Source organism: Melanerpes formicivorus, unplaced genomic scaffold (genome assembly GCF_026170545.1).
Source record: "Melanerpes formicivorus ecotype bairdi unplaced genomic scaffold, bMelFor1.0.p_v2 SCAF_4, whole genome shotgun sequence".
Classification (NCBI taxonomy): Eukaryota; Metazoa; Chordata; class Aves; order Piciformes; family Picidae; genus Melanerpes; species Melanerpes formicivorus.
Genome location: NW_027142356.1, coordinates 6,227,200 through 6,249,550, shown reverse-complemented (window position 1 = coordinate 6,249,550; position 22,351 = coordinate 6,227,200). Strand labels below are relative to the sequence as shown.

Below are 22,351 nucleotides of genomic sequence, written 5' to 3'. Positions count from 1 at the left end.
GAAGTGGTGTGTTTTGGTCTTTCCAGCCATTCCTAGCAGTTTGCTAGGCTGGATGTTGCAAAAATCATATTGTAGTGCTGGAGCTTACTGTAGTCTTTACTTAAGTTTTTGTTCCTGTTGAGATTTTTTTTTTTCCTTTCCTTTCCCTTTTTTTTTTTTTTTTTATGTACTTCTTTTTTTCCTTGCTGCCACATTCCTTTAATTCATTACAGGATCACAGGATGTTAGGGGTCGGAAGGCACCTCTGGAGATCTTCGAGTCCAACCCCGCTGCCAGAACAGCACCATTAGTGCTTTCTGATACACAGACCAGTTCTGCCTAATGGATTGTAGCCCCAAATGCAAATGTACTGCATTTACTGAGTACAGAAGCAGATGGCTTGATACCTGCTTGATAAGGACGTTATGATTTGCAGCCAAAACAAACAGAAACTGAATTTGAAGGGCAAGTTGCCTGCGGCATTTGACTCCGAAAGTTGAGAGCACATAATGCCGCATAACATGCCCAGCAAAGAGTTGTCTCCTCTGAACACTTACCAGAATGTTTTCTCTTTTATTTAGCTGTCCCTTTTATCTGTATTAGTGCCTAAATTTCTCATTCATCTTTACTCCTTTAGAAATTAGGAAAGAAGATCAGCTGAGGCTTGTTTTGGTTTTCTGAATAGGAAAAGACCTTGAGTTTGATCTCCAATTGTTTACACATCTGAATCCTGTGTGGAACAAAAATAAACAAAAGCAAACCTGCAAAAACACAAATTAAATGTTATCTTTAAGAAACTTTTAGCCTAGGGGAAGGGAGTATGTTTAACTGGAACCTTTTGGTAGTTAGGCTAATGTCACAGCCTGAAGATGAGTAAGGTCCCACAGCAAAACCACATGGGGAAAAAGAGTCCTTATTATTTGTATTCCTCGTGAAGGACAGGCAGGGTGGTGTGTGTTTGTGGTTACTTTGATGAGACAACTCAAGGAAGACCCTTTAATGGGTTTCTTCTGCAATTCTGTAAACAGAGAAACAATGTTACACTGGTGTGTGTAGCAGCTGTTACTTCCAAATAACATTTCCAGGTACTGCAGCAAGTGCAGAGAAGGGCAACAAACCTGGAGAAGGGCCTGGAGAGTAAATCTGACAGAGAGCAAAGGAGGGAGCTGGGGATGGTTACTTTGAAAGAGAGGAGGCTGAGGGGAGACCTCCTGGCTCTCTACAACTACCTGAAAGGACTTTGTGGAGAGGCTGGTGCTGGTCTCTTCTCCCAGATAATTAGTGATAGAACAAAAGGGAAGGGTCTCAAGCTGTGACTGGGTAGGTTTAGACTGGACATTAGGGGAAAAAAAAATTCCCCATCAAGAGTGGTCAGGCTTTGGAATGTGCTGCCCAGGGAGGTGGTGGAGTCACCAAGCCTGCATGTGTTTAGAGGTGGTTTGGATGTGGTGCTTGAGGATATGGTTTAGGGATGAACCTTGTAGAGTAGGTTTCTGGGTTGGACTTGGTGATCCTGAGGGTCATTTCCAACCTGAATGTTACTGTGATTCTGTGAAGATTTCTTGAAGATCATTCTAAAAAGCACATTAAGTTTGTCTTAGTGCCATGATTTCTCAGTGTAGTATCTGTTTGAGGAGCATCAATGTAATCAAATGTTTATGCTTAAATCAGTTAAATCCTTGGTGATATTAATGAGATGTTTATGCTTCCTGCAGATTTCATCTTTCATAATCTTTAGCAGGAGACTAATATCATATTTGGTTTTGAGAGACTTGGCTGTTGAAGCGACAACTGATCAGAATGGCAAAAGCTTTGGCTCTTAGTTAGTCTTGAGGAAAACAGTGCCAGGACCTGGTCAAGGATTCGTGTTATTTCACTCTGGAAAAGAAGTTATTTGCTGAGATGTGTTCTTACTACATTATAATTATTTGAAGTGATCACAGCCCCATGTATTCCTTCATTTTTTCACTAGTTTTCCTACTGGCTTGCATGCTCATCATTGAGTCTAGGGTTTTATTTAAAATACAGTGTTGAAGACCTTCTAAATGTTCATGCATCCCTGTGTGAGGGCAGTCTGAAATCATCTTTCTTTGACAGATTAACTACCCCTTCTCATCTCAGCACGAGTTATGTATCACAACAATATAGACGATGTAAATATCAGTATCTCCAAACTCATTTGAACGCTGTGGAAGCAAAAATATCACCAAACATTGTTAGGTGACATGGGTGGAGGGAAGAAAAAAAATAGTATTGCTCTTGTATAGAAAGGAGGAATTCAAGTGTTTTTCACACTGAAGCTCCCCGTGCCACGTCCAGTAGTCAGGAGTGAGTGAGCATGATACATGGCTAATGCTCCTGCTGCCATGTCACCAAATGCGAAAATTAGAGGGATTTTCTTTTGTGGTAAGGAATTACAGACCCTTTGAAACTCCTATCAAGATGTCCAAATCTCATTAGTTGTCTGTGGCATGTCAAAAATAATGTTTGAGGTCTGTACACTATTTCATAGAATCATAGTATTTTCACAGAACTGTCAGGGTTGGAAGGGACCACAAGGATCATCTAGTTCCAAGCCCCCTGCCATGGGCAAGCACAGCCCTCACTAGATCAGGCTGGCCAAGACTCATCCAGCCTGGTCTTAAACACCTCCAGTGACAGGGCTTCAACCACCTCCCTGGACAACCCATTCCAGGGCTTCACCACTCTCATGGTGAAGAACCTCCTCCTCACATCCAGCCTGAATCTCCCCACCCCCAGCTTCATTCCATTCCCCCTAGTCCTATCACTACCTGAGATCCTGAGAAGTCCCTCCCCAGTCTTCTTGTAGGCCCCCTTCAGATACTGGAAAGCCACAATAAGGTCACCACAGAGCCTTCTTTTCTTATTTGGTTGTAGTTACACATTTCTGCACAGAACTATTAAAATCTCTTTCTTAAAAGTGCTGAATTCTTTGAATTCAAGAGTTTTCTGGCCAGCCTGTGGAATTCAACTCTGCTTTGCCACAAAACACACAGGTCTTGGAAATTAGAGCCAACACTAAAAGCTGGCTGCCTGGAAAGGGTATTACAGTAGAACATCTTTAGGTTCTCTTTAGGGAGGTGTTTGGTTTTTTTAAGACAAATATTGATATATTTGCTGCAGTTCAGAAGTCAGCAAATGCCCAATGACAGGACAAGGGGCAATGGGTAGAAGCTGGGGCATAGGAAGTTCTATGGAAAGAGGAGGAGGAGTTATTTCACTGTGAGGGTGACAGAACACTAGAACAGGCTGCCCAGGGGGGTTGTGGAGTCTCCCTCTCTGGAGATATTGAAGACCTGCCTGGTGAGTTTCTGTGTGATCTGGTACAGGTGACCCTGCTCTGGCAGGGGAGTCAAACTGGATGATCTTTCAAGCTCCCTTCTAGCCCCTAACATTCTGTGATTCTGTGAAATGCATTCATCAAACTGTTGGACTGGCAACAACTCATTAGTTTCCAATGTCTAACAAGAGGAAGGTCTTATTGGAGATCTACACCAAACAATCCAATCCTTCAAGGTGTGCCAGTGACTACAAAGGTAAGACACAGCAGAGATATTAAATGCTCCTGGTACAGGATTCACAACCTGTTTTTTTTTGTTCTCTGTGCATTTTAACCTGTCTATTGTAAATGGTTTTAGAGGAATCCATTATTTCCCTTTCCATTATTTCCCTGTGCTAATGGAGCCATGTGGCTAGTGCTTCTTAATGCTGTTGAATTTAGATGTACCAGTGCACAACTTGTCTTATTGGCTTAGTGACACTTTCTTTTATTGCACTGTCTGCTTCCTCTCTAATTGCTTTCACCCCATGTTCCCAAGGACTGGCAGAAAATGCTGTTTTCAGATACAAAATGGAAAACAAGGACTGGTTATTTATGGAAGAAATGGTCGAGGAAGAAGAGCAGAAGGGTTTGAGTAGGGATGAAACAACTCATTCACAGTAGTTGTAATTGTCATGGGGAATAAAGTTACACTATTTGCCAGTAAAGGTACAAATGATGTCTATAAGCTGCTCACTAGCATGAGATGATCAGCTCCCAGCTCACCATGACTTCCCAGCACACTGAGTGGGACCTGAGCATCCTCAATAGGGTTCCACTGTTCTTTGATAGCGTGGGTCCTTGCTCTTTCCCCTCTGCTTCTGGTGCTCTACTTTGGTTTTTGTTTTTATTGGAACATTTTGGAACATAAAGCGTGTGAGAAAAGCATTTCAGTTCCATGTCTGAGCTTAGCAGAGGTATCAGATTGAGGACTCACATTATTTTGAATTTATACCAATCAGCTTGGTAAGACACTGTCAGACGAGGAGGTCTTGATGTATTCTAGTTACAGAAATCAGTTCTTCTCAAAGTATATCCTTCAGCCTTGCCTGTAATGTAACTCCAGTGAGACCTTACTCCACTTTGGGCTTGCCTTTTGGGATACTCTACACCATTTAACCTTTGTTCTAAAGCAGCATGGAAAACATGAGAAAGCATTGAGCATGGAATTCCATTAATTATAGAAGCAATTTACGGTGTTTCCACAGAAGTTTTTGGACAGGAACAGGCTTTTGATGCTCCAGAGGCTTTCAGAGCTTTGTCAGGAACAGAGTGGCATGGGCGGGTGTGGCTGACATGGGTGTCTAGGCTGATCCAGGATGTGCTAAAAATAAATACATCATAGCAGAGACTGCAGTGACCCTTTCCTGAAAGGTACAATTACTCATGTCGCTGGAGATGCGTTTGGACCACAAACACAGAGCCATGATTTCACTAACTGCTGCAACACGTTGCAAAGAAGAGCTACTGACTGACCCGGGCTCAGCTTCCCCTCTGACTCTTTTATACCTGCCCTACCCAAATATGCTCTTTCCTGGGAAACAAAAATAGACTTGCAAATAGCATGGTAAGGAAAGAGCATTGTAAGCGTTACTCGGAGAAGGATGTAGTTTTCTCTCTGCCTTCTGGGTGGAGGTGACTTACACCAACGCTCCTGTTCTTTCCTGTTGCAAGGGAAGGGGCTCTCCTTTCTTTCTTTATCTTTTTCTACCCAGCAATGCACAATATGTATAAGGCTCTTTCTATAAAAAAACTGCATCCAGTGAAGACATTTTCAAACTGATTTAGGATGACTAACACAAGAGGGGGGTGGTGGTGTTGTGTTTTGTACTATAAAATCACCCTTAGTAACTCCTACCTTTTATCTTACACTTGGACAGACAAATATATCACCATCAGAGAGTGATGATCTGGTGGTTTAAAGAGCTTAATTAAAACCTATTAATTAGGTTTAGCAGGTTTAAATAAAGTGAAGTGCAGAGCCTGGAGCCTTTGTCCAAGGCAGGCTGGAGTGCTGATGAGCATGCTGAGCACATTTATTATTTTATGGTGTGCAAACAATGTGCTCATCCCTCTGTAGTACACAGTGATAAAGATATCCACCAAACTTCACACAGAAGGAGAAAACACACTGAGAAAGCCTGTGATTAAAAGCTCTTGGTAGGGAGTTTGCATTTCTCCTCAGACAATAAAAGAAACTATGAAACTGGCACAGATTTCTATGTCCATACATGCAGAGAGCAAACCATGCTGTGCTTGAGATGTTCAGACACTCAGTAAAACATGGGAGCATTCACCCAACTTGTCTCATTATGATTTTTGTTGAGGGAGAGCCCTCATTGACTTTTCAGCTGCTTTTCCAGTATTCTGTGTGGTGGCTCCCTATGCAGGAGTTGTTTGCTGGGTAATTTGAGCAGGCTTTGTGGAAACAGCACTGTTTCCTTGGGGAATCAGTAATTTCCATCAGCTCTCTGTTCATGCTTGGTGCTGGGCTGTGCCAGCCATATGCCTGTGGGAGCAGGAGGAGCACTGGGGCAGTGCTGGCATCAGAACTTCGTTTCCTGCCTTCTCCTGTTCCCTGCTGGACAAATTGTGGCAGCTCCCTCCCTTTCCTTCCTCTCCTCAACTCTTGCTGCTGGGTGCTTCCAGCCCACCCAGTTAGCAATTCCTCTGCAAAGCCCAAGACCCACATTGCCCCAATAGCTGCTATTTTTTCCCAGGCCACATAGGAGCAGCCCTGTCCCTATTTCCCTTTCCAGCTATGGGGCTTTGTGTTTATACTCTCCTTTCCTTAAATTCTTCCTCTTCCTCCTGTTTTCAGGATCTTTCAGCACTTCTGGCCCAGGAGCTTCTCCTTCCTGCCTTGGTGTCTTACCCCATGCTCCTGCCTGTGTTTCTCCCCATTCTTTTATAGCAGTTCATCTCTACCTAGTGACATCAGCCTCCCAAACAGGCTCTGGAGAAGCAGAAAGTTGAACTTAAAAGTAAGATCTCGACATGTACCACTTGCATAGTACAGTTTTTGGTTTGCTGCTAAAGAAAGGCGTGACTGAAAGGTGACAGCTTGGCAAACTGGAGGTGGTTTCCCACCTCCCTAGACAGCAAGGAGGCACCAGCTTCCAGCTGGTTGGCATCAGGCAGCAAAGAATGTGGCCTCATTCCCTGCCGTATGAGTTTCAGCATTAGCTGTGGTATCTGACTACATCTGTCTTGCTTTCACCTTAAATGAGACAGGTGGAACTTTGTTCTTACTGTGTGACAGCATTTTAAAAAAGGCTTTCCTAGCATCTGCCCTAGTGGATTCCACCTGGAAGATCACATCCAGTTCAAGAGGGACAAGGGTATACCTGAGAGAGTCCAATGGAGGGTTACAAGGATGGTTGAGGGACAGGAGCACTGCCTTATGAGGAAAGGCTGAGAGACCTGGGGCTGGTTAGTCTGGAGAGGAGACTGAGAGGGGATCTAATCAGGTGTCAGGAAGGAAGGGACAACCTCTGCTTACTTGTGCCGTGTGATAGGACAAGGGGCAATGGATGTAAACTACAGCACAAAAAGTTCCACCTCAACATGAGGAAGAACTTCTTTACTGTGAGGGTCACGGAGCAGTGGAAAAGGCTGCCCAGAGAGGCTGTGGAGTCTCCTCCTCAGGAGACTTTCAAACCCCATTTAGATCTGCACTAGATTATATGGTCCTGCTCTGGCAGGGGGGTTGGACCTGATGATTCCAGGGGTGCCTTCCAGCCCCTAACATCCTGTGATCCAGGAGTCTGCATTAAGAAAAAAACTTTGCAACTGTGGCTCGTGACGATACTGCAGTAGGAGTGATCCAGCACAGGACTGTTATAAGGGACACAGCTTTCCTATCACCAAGTGCTCCCACAGCATGAGTAGTTGTGTGCAGATGCTATTGCAAACATATCTGAGTGTGTGTGTGAGGCATGCCATGCACACTGAAGAAATACAAAGGCACAAAGGTTGTGTATTTTCCTTTGTTTCAAACTCCTGAAGTTTGCAAATGGCTTTTTTTAACATAGAATCACAGAATTGTCAGGGTTGAAGGGACCTCAAGGATCAGCTAGTTCCAAACTCCCCTGCTATGGACCGGGACACCTCACACTACATCAGGTTGCTGAGAGCCACATCCAGCCTGGCCTTAAAAACCTCCACAAATGAGGCTTCAACCACCTCCCTGGGCAACCTGTTCCAGTGTCTCACCACTCTCATGGTGAAAAGCTTCTTCCTAATATCCAGTCTGAATCTACACACTTCTAGTTTTGCTCCATTCCCCCCTATCACTACCTGACACCCTAAAAATTCTCTCCCCAGCTTTCTTGTAGGCCCCTTTCAGATACTGGAAGGCCACAATAAGGTCTCTTCAGAGCCTTCTCCTCTCCAGACTGAACAGCCCCAACTCTCTCAGTCTGCCTCCATAGTGCACTCTTTAGTGCAGACTGTTATCAGCTCCAGCCATTCACTGGATTACATCAGAACCTTGACTCTCACTTAAAATCTAGCTGATAGGACTATAGAGGAAAGATTCAAAGTATCAAATTATGAGTTCCTCGGGAGTAAATGTACTAGAAAGGGTAGTACTTTTTAATTATTTTGGAATTAATTATTTTGGAATGAAATAACTGCAGGTCTTGTTTGGGTTTAATTCTGGATTATCCAATGTATAGATTTTTAATATTATTTTTTTTCTTTGTGATCTTAGAGGTTTTTGAATGGGAAGAAAGGAATTGATGATTTTGAGCAATATTGTTAAAATAGCAGTTAAGCCTCTTCTAACAGTAAATCCCCTCTACACTGCACTGGTTAGGCCACACCTTCAGTACTGTGTCCAGTTCTGGGCCCCTCAGTTTAGGAAAGATGTTGACTTGCTGGAATGTGTCCAGAGAAGGGCAACAAAGCTGGCGAGGGGTTTGGAACACAAGCCCTATGAGGAGAGGCTGAGACAGCTGGGGTTGCTTAGCCTGGAGAAGAGGAAGCTCAGGGGAGACCTTCTTGCTGTCTACAGCTACCTGAAGGGAGGTTGTAGCCAGATGGAGACTGGTCTCTTCTCCCAGGCAACCAGCACCAGAACAAGAGGACACAGTCTCAAGCTGCTCCAGGGGAGATTCAGACTGGATGTTAGAAAGAAATTCTACACAAAGAGAGTGACTGGCCATTGGAATGTGCTGCCTAGGGAGGTAGTGGAGTCACCATCATTGGAGGTATTTAGGAGGAGACTTGACAGGGTGCTTGGTTGCATGGTTTAGTTGATTAGGTAGTGTTGGATGATGGGTTGGATGTGATGATCTTCAGGTTCTCTTCCAACATGTTGTGCTGTGTTCTGTTCTATTCTATTCTAAAGTTTTTGTGATCTGGAAGCATCTATGCCTCCTCTGAGGTGTATGTTTGTTTGGTTTTTTTTTTTCCCCAGTATTTGCTGATTTTCCAGATAATTTCCATGCTGTGAGTTAGTCATTTTTAGCCAGTCAGCAGCTAACCTTGGGACCACAGTTCAACACCGTTGTTTGTGCTTTGGGAAGCTTCATGTTACAATTTCAGTCTTAACGAAATCCTCCAGCTGAAACTGAAAGTACTGCAGGGATAACTGCTCTAAAGACTTTACTGAAACACTGTAGATAAATCCCTCTTCTCCTAGAAACGCCACTGTCTTCAACATGCAGATTTTCTGGGAATGTATTTCCCTTGATATTGGATAGCTCTTGTATGTGCAATTAGAATATCGGGGCGGGGGGGGGGGGGGGGGGGAATAAATTAAAGAAAGAAGAAGAAGAAGCTGTAGTATTGGAAATCAACTGCAGAAATACAGAGGGAGGACTGAAACAACAACAAAACTTACCTAAAGTTAATCCCATTTCTTGCTCTTTCCTACATAACAACTTTCTGCAGTGTCTTCAGAGGGTTGCTTGTGCACTCAACACATGCTCCAGGACAAAGCACAATGTTGAAAGCTGAGATTGGTTGTAAATGTCAACATTGCAGAGTCAATCCTATTATTATTCTGGAAGGTCTAAATGTTAAAAACTGCAGATGCATTTGAGATCTTGACCCACAAATATCTCTATTTCTTGTGCAACTCCGTTAGTGCTAGAGCATGGTGCCATTGTGTGCCGCAGTTGGTAGTCCTCTGGAAAATCAGAACATACCATTATTCCTCTTCTGTTGATTTGAAAATGGGGCATGGGGCACATCTGCGTGGCAAAATGCACAGAAATGCCCAAGCTGACCTGAAGCACAGAGTCACAAAATGGTCTGGTTAGAAAAGGACCTGAAAGATCATCTCGTTCCCCTGCCCCTGCCATGGGCAGTGACACCAGCTCCTAAATCATGTTGCTCAAAGTCCCATTTAACCCATCCTTGAACACTTTCAGGAAAGGGGCATCCACAACTTCTCTGGGCAGCTTGTTCTGGTGTCTGAGAGTAAAGAATTTCTTCCTAATATCTAATCTAAATGTACTTTCAGTCTGCCTCTGAATAAGAAGCTCCTTCTAGACGAATTAAACTGTATTGTACTACATAGGCATTCCACGGAGGACAGAGTTATTTCTACTCTGCAGGTGTTGCCATTTATCTTATTTGAGATGATATACCCAGGAGAGTTGTAAAGCAACAAGTTCATGCACTGTTTAATGGTCGCACAATACCACAACGTGGTGGATGCCATAGACATGCAGGAAGCCAGGTAGATCCTTGAAGAACTGGCCAGCACTGTATCATTAGAAACCAGCCATAAGCATTGGTGGAAGCTACTTTAAAGCTTCTTTATGTATCTTGTCAGAATATTAACCTGAAGCTGCACAGGAAACTGAGGCTGAGTTTCCCATATTCTGTCTGTATCAGTCTGCCTTTTCCCCTTTGGCTGGAAGTGCATCATGGACCTCTGCAAAACATTACTGAAAGGGAAAGCCCAGGAGCACCTAAATGTTAAACCTGACCAGGTAGAAGGCCTTTTTCCAGACCAGGAATTAAACCTTGAGTTTGATCCCTACATTAATGTATTCAGGTACACTTGAATTCTGTCTGAAGGGCTTGACTAGGGTTTGAGCAGTGCTTAAGACTTGTTTGTGCTCTCTGTGCTTGGCATGACTGTGCAACGATCAGTTGATAGGGGGTGAACTACTCCTCTAGGCAAACCATATTTCTATCTTTGGAGGATGTGTGAACATTTACACAAAAATATATTAGAGAACAAAAAAAAAAACACAAACAAAAAACCCAGCTTATCTCAGGGTTTAGGGTAGAAGGTCATGAACTGGGAAACAAAGATAAATGAGGAATGAAAACTGAAATAAAAGAAGTGTAAGAACTGCACTGGGCCTGGGGAAAAATCAGGTGAGAGAATGAAGAGAGGAAGCAGCAATAAATGGAACCGAACACATAACAGGCAACAGAGCTCCCAGGTATGAGTAAACAGGTTGTGTACATTGTCAGGCAGCAGCTATTTATTGGGAACTCTAAGAATATCAGTACCAGCTTTTCTGGACAGCTATAACTTTCTCCGGACAGGACAGTACGTCAGATGAAGTGCACTTTGTTGCAGCCCTTCACCTACTTGAGTGTTTTATATCATTTCTTCCATTAATCTTTCCCTCTCTGGGCTAAACAAATGTGACTTTTGCAATCCTTCCTGAGAGCTCAATGATTGTTATGATTCTGCATTAACTCCCCCCTCCACGCATCCACACCCTTCAAAACAGCCTTCCAAAGCTGGATAAGTCCTTCGGCTGTGGTCTAACCAGTGCTCATCTGAATTGAGTGATTTTGATATGAACATATGCTCGTGCCTACCTAGTGCAAGGTCAAGTGAAAAAAGTGTCAAACAGGTGTACTGGTTTTGAGCCATGAGCTACCCAGGGCAAAAGGACAGAAAAGATCTTTTACCCCTTTCCCAAGGAGTAAAATAAAAGCTGCTTCATGCTGGACTGGAAATTTAAAAGGAGGGCAGTAAAGCTGGTGAGGGGTTTGGAGCACAAGCCCTATGAGGAGAGGCTGAGGGAGTTGGGATTGTTTAGCCTGGAGAAGAGGAGACTCAGGGGAGACCTTATTGCCCTCTACAGCTACCTGAGGGGAGGTTGTAGACAAGTGGGGGTTGGTCTCTTCTCCCAGGCAACCAGCACCAGAACAAGAGAACACAGCCTCAAGCTGCACCAGGGGAGGTTTAGGCTGGATGTTAGGAAGAAATTCTTCATAGAGAGAGTGATTGCCCTTTGGAATGTGCTGCCCAGGGAGGTGGTGGAGTCACCATCATTGGAGGTGTTTAGGAGGAGATTTGATGGGGTGCTTGGTGACATGGTTTAGTTGATTAGGTGGTGCTGCATGATGGGTTGGATGTGATGATCTCTAAGGTCTATTCTATTCTATTCTATTCTATTCTACATTTGGGTAAAAAGAATACAAATGGGACTACAAGGCCAAAACCTTCCAGAGCCTTCCAGAAACCTCTGACCCCACTCAGCCTCAGCAGGCCCAAGAACAGCCAAGCTGCCCCCCACTAGACCCAGTCCTACTGCAGGCTTCAATAGGCCCTGTGGCATAGCTGGAAATTCACTGCCAGCCGAGGCCAAGAGCAAAGCTCTCCCCCACAAACCATAAGGTATTTGTATGCATCCCAACCGGAGAGGATAGAGAGCGCACTCCCTCAAATAGAGCAATACAGGAAAACAGAATAGAATAACAGATTACAATATCCTGGGATGCACTGCACATCCCCTTGGGATTCTCTAGCCTCTGGAGGACTTTTCTTTATGGCTATACCAATTAACTCTTGATTTTCTTAAACCTACAACAGCAGGCTGTCTCACCCAGTATTCTCTAATGATAGTGACTTTTCCATAATTTGGTTTTTTCCAAATAAGATATTGATTCCAAACCAAACAACAGTTATATTGAGTAATTCATGCAATGAATATAATACATACAGGCACCAGCACAGGTTAGGGGCTGCCTGGCTGGAAAGCAGTTCCACAGAGAGAGACCTTGGAGTGCTGCTGGACAGCAAATTCTGCATGGGACAGCAATGTGCCCTTCTGGCCAAGAGAGCCAATGGGATTAAGAAAAGTGTGCCCAGCAGGGTTAGGGAGGTTCTTCTCCCCCTTTGCTCTGCCCTGGGGAGACCATACGTGGAATACTGTGTCCAGTTTTGGGCTGCCCAGTTCGAGAGAGACAGAGACCTGCTGGAGAGAATCCAACAGAGAGCCAGGAGGATGATTAAGGGACTTTAGCATTTTCCCTGTGAAGACAAACCGACAGACCTGGGGCTGTTTAGTCTTGAGAAGAGAAGGCTGAGAGGGGATCTGATCAATGTCCATCAATATTTGAGGGGTGGGTGTCAAGTGGAGGGGGGTAATCTTTTGGTGGTGTGCAATGATGAGACAAGAAACAACAAGTACAAGCTTGGACATAGAAGATTTCACCCCAACATGGTGAGAAACTTCTTTACAGTGAAGGTGACAGAGCACTGGAACAGGCTGCCCAGGGAGGTTGTGGAGTCTCCTTCTCTGGAGACTTTCAAAACCCACCTGGGTGCATTCCTGTGCGGACTACCCTGGGCGATCCTGCTTTTGGCAGGAGGGTTGGACTTGATGACCTCTGGAGATGCCTTCCAACCTCTAATGTACTGGGATACCATGGTATTTATTTTTGAACTATCTAGTTGTCTTTCAAAATGGTTTTGTTTTGAATTTCCACCCTTTGTTTTTGCATCAGCTGTTTCATGTGGCGTTTCAAAATTAGTGGTTTGCGCCTTGCAGTATCCCGTGTTGTATAAACAGAACTACTGCTGTAATATCATGCAGTCAGCTCTGCTTTTTTCCTGTCTTGATTATCACAGTGGCAGGCACCTAATTAACACAAGGTCAGAACCTGCTTATCTTAGTCTTCCCAGTGTAAAAGTAAAAATAATGAGAGAGAGAAGAAATTATGAGCACTCCAAACTCAGTCCTTGGAGACTGAACCCTACATCAAAAGCTGCAGTTTGAGGACGGCTGTGGCCATTGGTCAGCCCTGGTGGAATCCAAGAACTCCTGAATTTTAAAAAAGAAAGTATGTTCAGTGTTTCAGTTTGTTCATTTAGTAATAATGTCTGGAAACCTAATACAAATGATTGTGTCTCTTCTCCCAGGCAGCCAGCACCAGAACAAGAGGACACAGTCTCAGGCTGTGCCAGGGGAGGTTCAGGCTGGAGGTCAGGAGGAAGTTTTACACACAAAGAGTGATTGCCCATTGGAATGGACTGCCCAGGGAGGTGGTGGAGTCGCCATCACTGGAGGTGTTCAGGAGGAGACTTGACAGGGTGCTTGGTTGCATGGTTTAGTTGATTAGGTGGTATTGGATGATAGGTTGGACGCGATGATCTTGAAGGTCTCTTCCAACCTGGTCTATTCTATTCTATTCTATTCTATTCTATTCTATTCTATTCTATTCTATTCTATTCTATTCTATTCAACCCAGAAAAGACAATAAAGAGAAATTCTGTAAACCTGTAAAAACCCACAACTGAGCAACAAAAAAACCCGAACAAACCAACCAACCCCCCAACCAAAACACAACAGATCCTCTTGTTTTGTTTTGTACTTGTGGCCATGGATTAACTGGGTTTTGAGGTCCTCTCAATTCCTCGTTTTTCCCTGCCACCCTTGTTGTCTTACTGTCTCTGTGCCTTCCTGTGCACTTTTCTTCTCTCATCTTCTTCCTGTCCTGTTATCTTTCTCCCATTTCTGATTTCTTCTTGCCATGTTATCCACTTTCAGATATGTTTGGGGTTTTGTTGTTTGGTTGGTTGGGTTTTTTTCCTTTCTTTTTGGATCTTGCTGCTACTACCACTATCTTTTTATTCAGTCCAGTGTCACATCTGAACATCACACTCAGGGGTGACCTTATCACTCTCTACGACTACCTGAAGGGAGGTTGTAGACAGGCGGATGATGGTCTCTTCTCCCACGCAGCCAGTACCAGAACAAGAGGACACAGTCTCAGGCTGCACCAGGGGAGGTTCAGGTTGGATGTTAGGAAGAAGTTCTATACAGAAAGAGTGATTGCCCATTGGAATGGGCTGCCCAAGGAGGTGGTGGAGTCGCCGTCATTGGAGGTGTTTAGGAGGAGACTTGATAGGGTGCTTGGTGCCATGGGTTAGCTGTTTGGGTGGGTTGGATTGGTTGATGGGTTGGACACGATGATCTTGAAGGCCTCTTCCAACCTGGTTTGGTTTATTCTAAAAAATTCTAAAGCTTTTAGCTCTGTGTGTATTCTCCAAACACAAGGGTGCTACATCCCATCCTATGATGCTTTGGCTGAGTTTATTGCCAGGAAGCATGGAAAATGGGAGAAGTTTGTGTGGGGTGCATCTAAAGGTGCATCTAAATTTACCAAAACCCTGAAAACATGAAAATTTCACTTGGTATTCTGTCATCTGATGCTGCAGCCAACCTGAGAAGAGCAGAAAAATGAGTCTTTCTGTCTCTAACGAGTAACAGTCACTAATGGGCCAAAGTTATTTTCTTAGTCAGTTTTGGTCTCTTGCTTTCATTCCCCACAGGATTCTCCTCAGTCACAACCCAACATTGCAAATAGGAGCATAATAAGCCACCATTTCTATCACTTCTTTTAAGCAACCAGTTCCTCACAAAATCCTAGTGAGTTTTAAGCATTTTAGCAATTTTGCATTTTGCTTTCAGCTTGGCTTTACAGTACACTTAATTATCCACCATTTTAAGAAGACAATTAATTCATAAGACTCTACTTCCTTCTACTTTGCTAATCAAATTTACTGTAGTTTATTTCTAGCTTGTGATAACATCAGCAAATTGTGAATCATACCAAGACTGTGACTTAAAAATCTCAGTGGTTTGTGGGGTTGGTTTTTTCCAGTTTTGAGGAAATCTCAGTCTATCAAGATGGTTATTAAAGGGAACACCCTCATAGGATGGATAAAGGTTGCAATAGACTTTCCATAGACTCATGGTGAGTTAGGGGAAGAGCGAGTTAGGGAACAAGCTGACTGGCCATCATTTAGCTGGTGTTACAGACATGGTATTTACTGAGACATGTTAGAACAAACTATTTGAAATGTAGGCACTGTTAGAAAAAAACTAACAAACAAAAAACCCCAAAACTCAACATTGTGGTTTAGTTCTGTGGCCTTGTAGTGTGGAAGGAGGGGCTGAGGGAGCTGGGATTGTTTAGCCTGGAAAAGAGGAGGCTCGGGGAGACCTGATTGCTGTCTACAACTACCTCAAGGGTGGTTGTAGCCAGGAGGGGGTTGGTCTCTTCTCTCAAGCAACCAGCACCACAACAAAAGGACACAATATCAAGCTGCACCAGGGGAAGTTTAGGCTTGAGGTGAGGAGAAAGTTCTTCACTGAGAGAGTCATTAGCCATTGGAATGGGCTGCTCAGGGAGGTGGTAGAGCCACCATCCCTGGAGGTGTTCAAGAGGGGATTTGATGTGGCAATTGGTGCCCTGGTTTAGTCATGAGGTCTGTGGTGACAGGCTGGACTTGATGGTCTCTTCCAACCTTGGTGACTGTGATTCTGTGTGATTCTGTGTGATTCTGTGGGGAGCTTTGTCAGCAGCTCACAATGAGAATGAAGAGATGGGAAAATGCTTGTTGTTTAGGGAAATAGGATTGGGGTTTGGTCTACTTGGATAAAGTTATTTTTCAAAGTATTTCAAGTGTGAAGCATCATTCTGACTGGATAACTAAATAGCAAGAAGAAAGAGTATTTTAAATGCAGTATGCATAGCTTAACTTATTCACATGTCCTAGGGAGTTGGGCTGGGGCAGCAGCAAGCCCGTGGGGAACTGATTTAATTTGGTATGGGATCTGCCCATACTAAACTGGGCCAGCATGTGGTGTGACTAGGCATTATGAAGGCAGCAGCACAGCTAGAAAAGATACCCAAGAACTCTCTGGACAGGGGCAACACCACACCTGAGACCCATTAGAAATGCTCATGTGCCAAGAGGGTTGATAACACCTTACACTGCTTGAAGAGGAGTTGCCAGGGCTCATCTGACTAGACCTTAATATGTGTCTGCAGAGATCCTGCAGCTGAATTATGTATTATGCACTATCTTTTCTCCAGGTTAGATCTGTGACTCTAGGAGACCTTGGGTGTTGCTTGTGAAATGTTAATCAGTGCACAGCACGTTGAGCAAAGGGAACAAAGCTGACTGTTCTGCCCTGTAGCCCAAAAAAGAGAGTATGCCTGCAGATATTACAATGAATGGAGTCACACAAGTGTAGCAACATGCTGTCCTGGCTCAGTTTTGTGATGTCTGTATTACAGCATGTTAATGCACTATGACAGGATGTCACACTCCAAACCTGAAAGCACTTGGGGATGAGGCTGTGCCATTTTGCTCTCCCATTCAGTGACAGAACTGAACTCTTCCTCCCCAGATATAGCCATCGTTGTCTCACAGCACTGTAAAATGATTGAGAAGTGCCTCTGTGTCTGACGCAGTGAAGTTCTTTCACCCCCTTTATCTCCACCCTAACTTCTTTAGTGGAACTTTTTAGTGGAAAAAATAAAAACACTCCAGCAATAAGACTGAAATCTTATTTGAAGCCAAAACCTTAGACATTATTTTGCTTTTGGTTTGGGGGAAGGGGCTGGGGGGAAGGGGGGGAGCGGGTGGGTAGGAGTTTGCATGGTTTGTTTGGTTTATGTTATTGGAGACTTTCACCCACTAACTTTAACTAGGATTTTTAAGAGTGGCATCATTTACTGCAGTAAACTCCCAACAGCTGGAGTACTGCCTTGAGGGCATTGAGCAAAATCCGTCATTAGTCAACCTGGTGCTTCCCCAGCCATGATTTTCCTGTTTTCTCCTTCCCCTCACATACAGTGATCAGGGTGATGCTGAAAACCTCTCCTGAAGTGCTTGCAGTAGCCAGGGAACTAGTACAATTTTTGTTCTTCTAAGGCAGGAGTATGGGTGTTTACCTCTGCATCCAGGTAGTTCAGTTAATTGCCTACCCTGAAGACCCAAAGCAGCTGTGGTTGTACTCAAGGAAAGGAGGAACGATAGAAAAATTACTGTGGTTGGTTTTCTTTTTCAGCTTAAGGCACTGAGGCTCTAATACTTGCTGGAACTGCAGCCCAAGGGGTCAGGCCGTAGCAGATGCTCCCCATGAGGGGGAGCAGTGAGGGCAAAACTAAGAGATCTCGGATATGGCTTGCAAACCTTGCTACTAGAGTTACATGATTTGGTTGCTTCTGCCAATAGGCTTCTGAATTTGATTTTAGAGCAAGCTCCTTTCTTCCCTCTGCCTTGTCTGCCTATTTAGTGCTAACTAGACCTGAAAGGTGGCTGAAGTAATATTCTTTCTTTGTTTTATTTCAGAAGATGGCATTTCAACCAGTAGTGTCACTGCAACCACTTTTGCATCAACGTCAAAACCTGGTAAGAGTTCAAATTCACTGTTACCTGGTATACTGAAGCTCCCATTAAGCCTTTTCAGCTTTCAGCTTTTCCAACTTCTGGGAGAAATTAGGTGAATTCTGTCATGTAAAGTTGTCGTAGAGCAATGTATTTCCTTGCTGTTCTTATAAAACTCTGTTGAGAAGAAAAGATTGAGAGATCTTAGCAAAGAATTTATTGGAACAGGCAGCACTTTTTGTTTCAGGTGAAAAAGGCTAGAACTCTCTGAGTCTCTGTACTCTCAAGGAGTGGTTCAAGTGTGATCAGATATTAACAAATTAACTAAGATCCATAGCTCAGGAAGTCGCCAGATTGAGAATAATGTAAGAAACAGCAGCAGTTAAGGGATAAGGGAGCAGCAGGGAGCAGCTGATTTGATGGGTGTAGAATGAAGGAAGGGCACATGGACCTTGACAGTAAAGAATTACACAATATAGGCCATTGCTGATCCTCAGTTAATAGGAGACAATGCTGTCATTTGCAGAAATGCTGCTGGTAACTTTTTGAGGCTATTGATGTCAAGATTCACTTTCAGGGATAAGGGTGTGGTACCAGTGCCTGCAGTTTCAAAAGCTGCAGATAAAAGATAAAAAACTTAAATTCCTAAAACTATGAAGACTCAACAGGGAAAATACCTGCTTCAGATGGCAGAAGCCTGTGATTCTGGTTTACATCTTTGACTGACTTACTCAGTTCTCTTTATTGTGCAGCTTTGTAGTTAGGAAAAAATTGATATTGAGCATACTTCATTCATATGAGCTAAATATTTATTCCTGTATTAGTTTGAATATTGAAGACTACTGCACTTAGTAAGTGATGCATGGGAGAGAGGACCACTTGGACATGAGATTCTATTTTTGATAACTAGAGACACTAATGAGTGTGTTTTGAAGCTGAAAGCACTGAGATGATTATGATGTGTACACTCGAATGGCTAGTAATGGAGGTGAATAAGATGCAGCCAGGTGAAGTACACATAGGTTATGTTTTATTATAGCAAAATAGTTAGCCCTTTTCAAATTGTATTGCAGTTCTGTTTATGCTTCAAAAATCCTGATTTTCATGTCTGTTTCAAAGACATCATTTCATATGCACCTCACAATGAATGAGTTCTTCAAATGTTTCATTGAAAATGATCTTGCAGCCTTTGGTCACAGAAGGGAAAGCACTGTTGTTATTTACGCCTATGAGAAAAGCATCAGAAGGCCACTATGAGATTAAAGCATTCTGTGAGTGTGGAGTAAGCTCCCAAGTCCACCTCAGAGGTGCTGCTGTTCTAGGTGAACTCTAGGGGATGACTGGAAGGTACAGTTGCTCATTTTCAGTGGGTAACTAGTGGACTGCCCACACTACAAACCTTCCCTTGATACTAACCATATGCACTTTGAATGCTCTCTAAATATGTGTGGGTAAGAAAGCTCTGTAAGGGTCAGACTTGAAACAGAAAGTTTCCATGAGAGAAGGCAGCTAGAGATGTGTACTGTTTATTTATGCATGATAAAATTAAACAAAGATGTGAATGCCTTTCCTGCAGTAGGAGAATCTGTGGACACAGCAACTTCACCAGCACCACTGCAAACATCGGTGCTGCCAACTACAGTCAGAGCTGCAACTGAATCCCCCACAACCAGTAAGTGAACACTTCTTTGAGCTAGTTGTTGATGCCTTTCCAGTGGACACCCAGGAATTTAAGCAGCAGTGTCTCTTGGCTGAGGAATTTGCTTTGTAGTGAGTGAACTCTTTGGTGAAATCATGTAAGTGTGTGTAGAAGGCTCCTCCTGGTCAGGCTCCAGGCAGCTCTGAGCCAGGCCCAGCTTTTATTCATTAGGATAACCCACCTATGGGACATGGAGCAGCTTTCCCTGCAGTGAAGGGAGCCTTGCCTCTGTTGATCTTCAATTTAAATTAAGTATTATTTTGATAGTTTAAAGCTAAGCTGCAAGTAGAGAAATAGATGTGGTTTGTGTGTGTGTATGTGAATATACACAAAACTGAGGAAATGATTTGAATCTTCTTTTTGTTAGCCTCCACACCTACTTCACCTGATGCTACACAAAAAACAACACAAGGTACAACAACAAACCCACCAGCAAACGTGACAACTACAGCACCAGAGAAAAGTGACAGCCCAACACATAGTAAGTGATCATTTCATTCAGCCATTCCTGAGTTCTTGTATGCAACATTTCTGTAAAGCAGTGTGGAGCAATGGGTAATGGATTTGGAGAAGCAGAGCTATTCATCCTACCATATTGCATACCTTTAATGAATCTTGCCCTGGAATATTGCACAAAGAGTACTGTCATTTTAGTTTGTAGTGGAGGTGATCTGCAGCCATTACACAGGATCTTAATCTCCCTGTGACTTGGAGACATGCATTTGAAAGGCTTGGGGTTTTTTTATTGTCTTCTGTGGTTTGGGGTTGGTTTTACCAACAAGTGTTTCATCACAAAGAAATGATTGTCTGTGATCAGAGTGGTGTCAGAACAGCCCCCCTTTGGTGTTTAGTTTTTATATATGTTACAATGCTACAGGTAATTATGCTCTGTATTGTTATGAGTCACAGTACAAAAGCAGAGAGATAGTACTAATTACAGTGCATAAATCCTAGAAAATACTTTTGTTCCCCATAATTCTTCAGAGCAATGTGTGTGTTGGAGCAGTGCATGAAGATTTGATTTTAGGAAAATCATTTCTTATTAAAAATTCCACACATCCAGCTGGTAGCTGGGTTAATTTAAACAAGTACAGTAACATCCTAAAGGAGTTCAGTAAACTTAAGATGCAATTCAGACTGCCTTGTTTGTCTATGAATGGCACTGTAAGTGGGCAAGTCTTTTGTTGAACTGGAGCTTTGAAATACTCCATATATTTTTCTGTTTAATTGTCTCCAAAAGAAATTAAAAATAAATGCTCTAGATATGTAACTCAACAATCAACAGAAGACCAGTGTTCCTGGAACTGATATTTATCATAGAATCATAGAATCAACAAGGTTGGACAAGACATCAAAGATCATCAAGTCCAATCTGTCACCCAACACCTCATGACAACTAAACCATTGCACCAAGTGCCATGTCCAGTCCCCTCTTGAACACCTCCAGGGATGGTGACTCCACCACCTCCCTGGGCAGCACATTCCAATGGCTAATGACACTCTCAGTGAAGAACTTCCCCTGGTGCAGCTTGAGACTGTGTCCTCTTGTTCTGGCGCTGGTTGCCTGGGAGAAGAGGCCAACCCCCTCCTGGGCACAACCACCCTTCAGGTAGTTGTAGAGAGCAATAAGGTCTCCCCTAAGCCTCCTCTTCTCCAGGCTAAACAATCCCAGCAGAGCATACTGAACTGTGATGTATGATTGGAACTTGACTTCTCTTCCCTTGGTTTCTTTGTCTGAAAAGAGGCTTCTGTGAAGCAGCCTGCATGCTGCTGCTTTTATGCCACCCTTCATGAACCAGAAGAGTAATCACCCTTTCACTCAGTGGTGATTACATCTTACACTGTTGCCGCTTTCCCACTGTCATTGTGGAGGGAGTTTTCTGATTGCCAGCCCCAAGCCTTTTGGGGCTTGTCTTGGCTTTTAAATGCCAGTATTTTCAGTCACAGAATGTAGCCTGGCTGATGCATAAGCAGCTGAAGTGATATTGGAGGCCACAAAGAATTTTTTCAAGTTTGCATTTGTGACCCTCTGGGCCTGTCAAAAGCCCCTGGCATGGTGCATTGCATCAGTTTGGCAGAGGTTCCTGGCTTGTGGGTACCAGAACAGCACAACTACCTGGAACTAAACATTGGTGACAGGTAGAGCTCCCGCAGGGGAAGGAAAGCTAATGAGGAAAGGCATTCCTGCCAGTGCAGCTTAGCTCCAGCTGCTGCTGTGCACTGATGCCCCCAAAAAAATGAGTATGATGGTGCTACAGGTACAAGGGGCCTGGACATGAAGTTTTCACCAATGTGCTTCCATTCTATTCCTCTTGTGTTCTCTTCCCACCATCCAGAGTTCAGTCCCTAGTTGCTCAGGGTGTGGTTTGTTGGGGCTTTCCCCCCCCCCCCCAGAATCTTCTCTTTAAGCTAAAAAAAATCCCAAAACCTTGTGATAGAAATGGTTGATAAATGAATATAAAACCAGGGCTTACCTACCTCTCATTCCCTATTGTAAAAAGGAAAATTTAAAGAAAACTTTGGGAATTGCTCTGCATTACAAGACTTTGTATTTTCTTTCAACACTAAGTAGTATTTGGGAAAAATGTGCTAGTGAAAAACAGTTTTAATGGGCTTAAAGACAAAATCCTGGTCTGCCTTTCAAGTCATAGCTTTGGCTTCAGCACAGAGGACTAAGACAGAATCACGGAAGGGTAAGTGCTGGAAGGGACCACTAGAGACCATCCAGTCCAACTCCCCTGCTAACACAGGTTCACCCTGATCAGGTTGCACACAAACGTGTCCAGGCTGGTTTTGAAAGTCTCCAGAGAAAGAGACTCCACAACCTCTCTGGGCAGCCCTGTTACAGTGCTTGGGCACCTTGAAAGTAAAGTTCTTCATTATGCCTAAGTGAAACCTCCTGTGTTCTGGTTTGTACCCATTGTCCCTTGTCCTATCACTG

The 22,351-nt window shown here is 43.6% G+C and overlaps 1 protein-coding gene across 2 annotated transcripts in view; it reads left to right on the top strand.

Annotated features, from left to right (window-relative positions):
* EMCN (endomucin) overlaps positions 1-22,351 on the top strand; it is a 67,534-nt gene that overhangs the window by 4,409 nt on the left and 40,774 nt on the right. Inside the window, exons 2-4 of one of the 2 annotated variants that reach the window (XM_068136819.1) lie at positions 17,679-17,735; positions 19,288-19,383; positions 19,778-19,891. In XM_068136819.1, the coding sequence (XP_067992920.1) occupies positions 17,679-17,735; positions 19,288-19,383; positions 19,778-19,891 (267 nt within the window). Of the gene's footprint in view, positions 1-17,675; positions 17,736-19,287; positions 19,384-19,777; positions 19,892-22,351 lie in introns of both variants that reach the window. The other variant, XM_068136818.1, reaches the window with a different exon arrangement.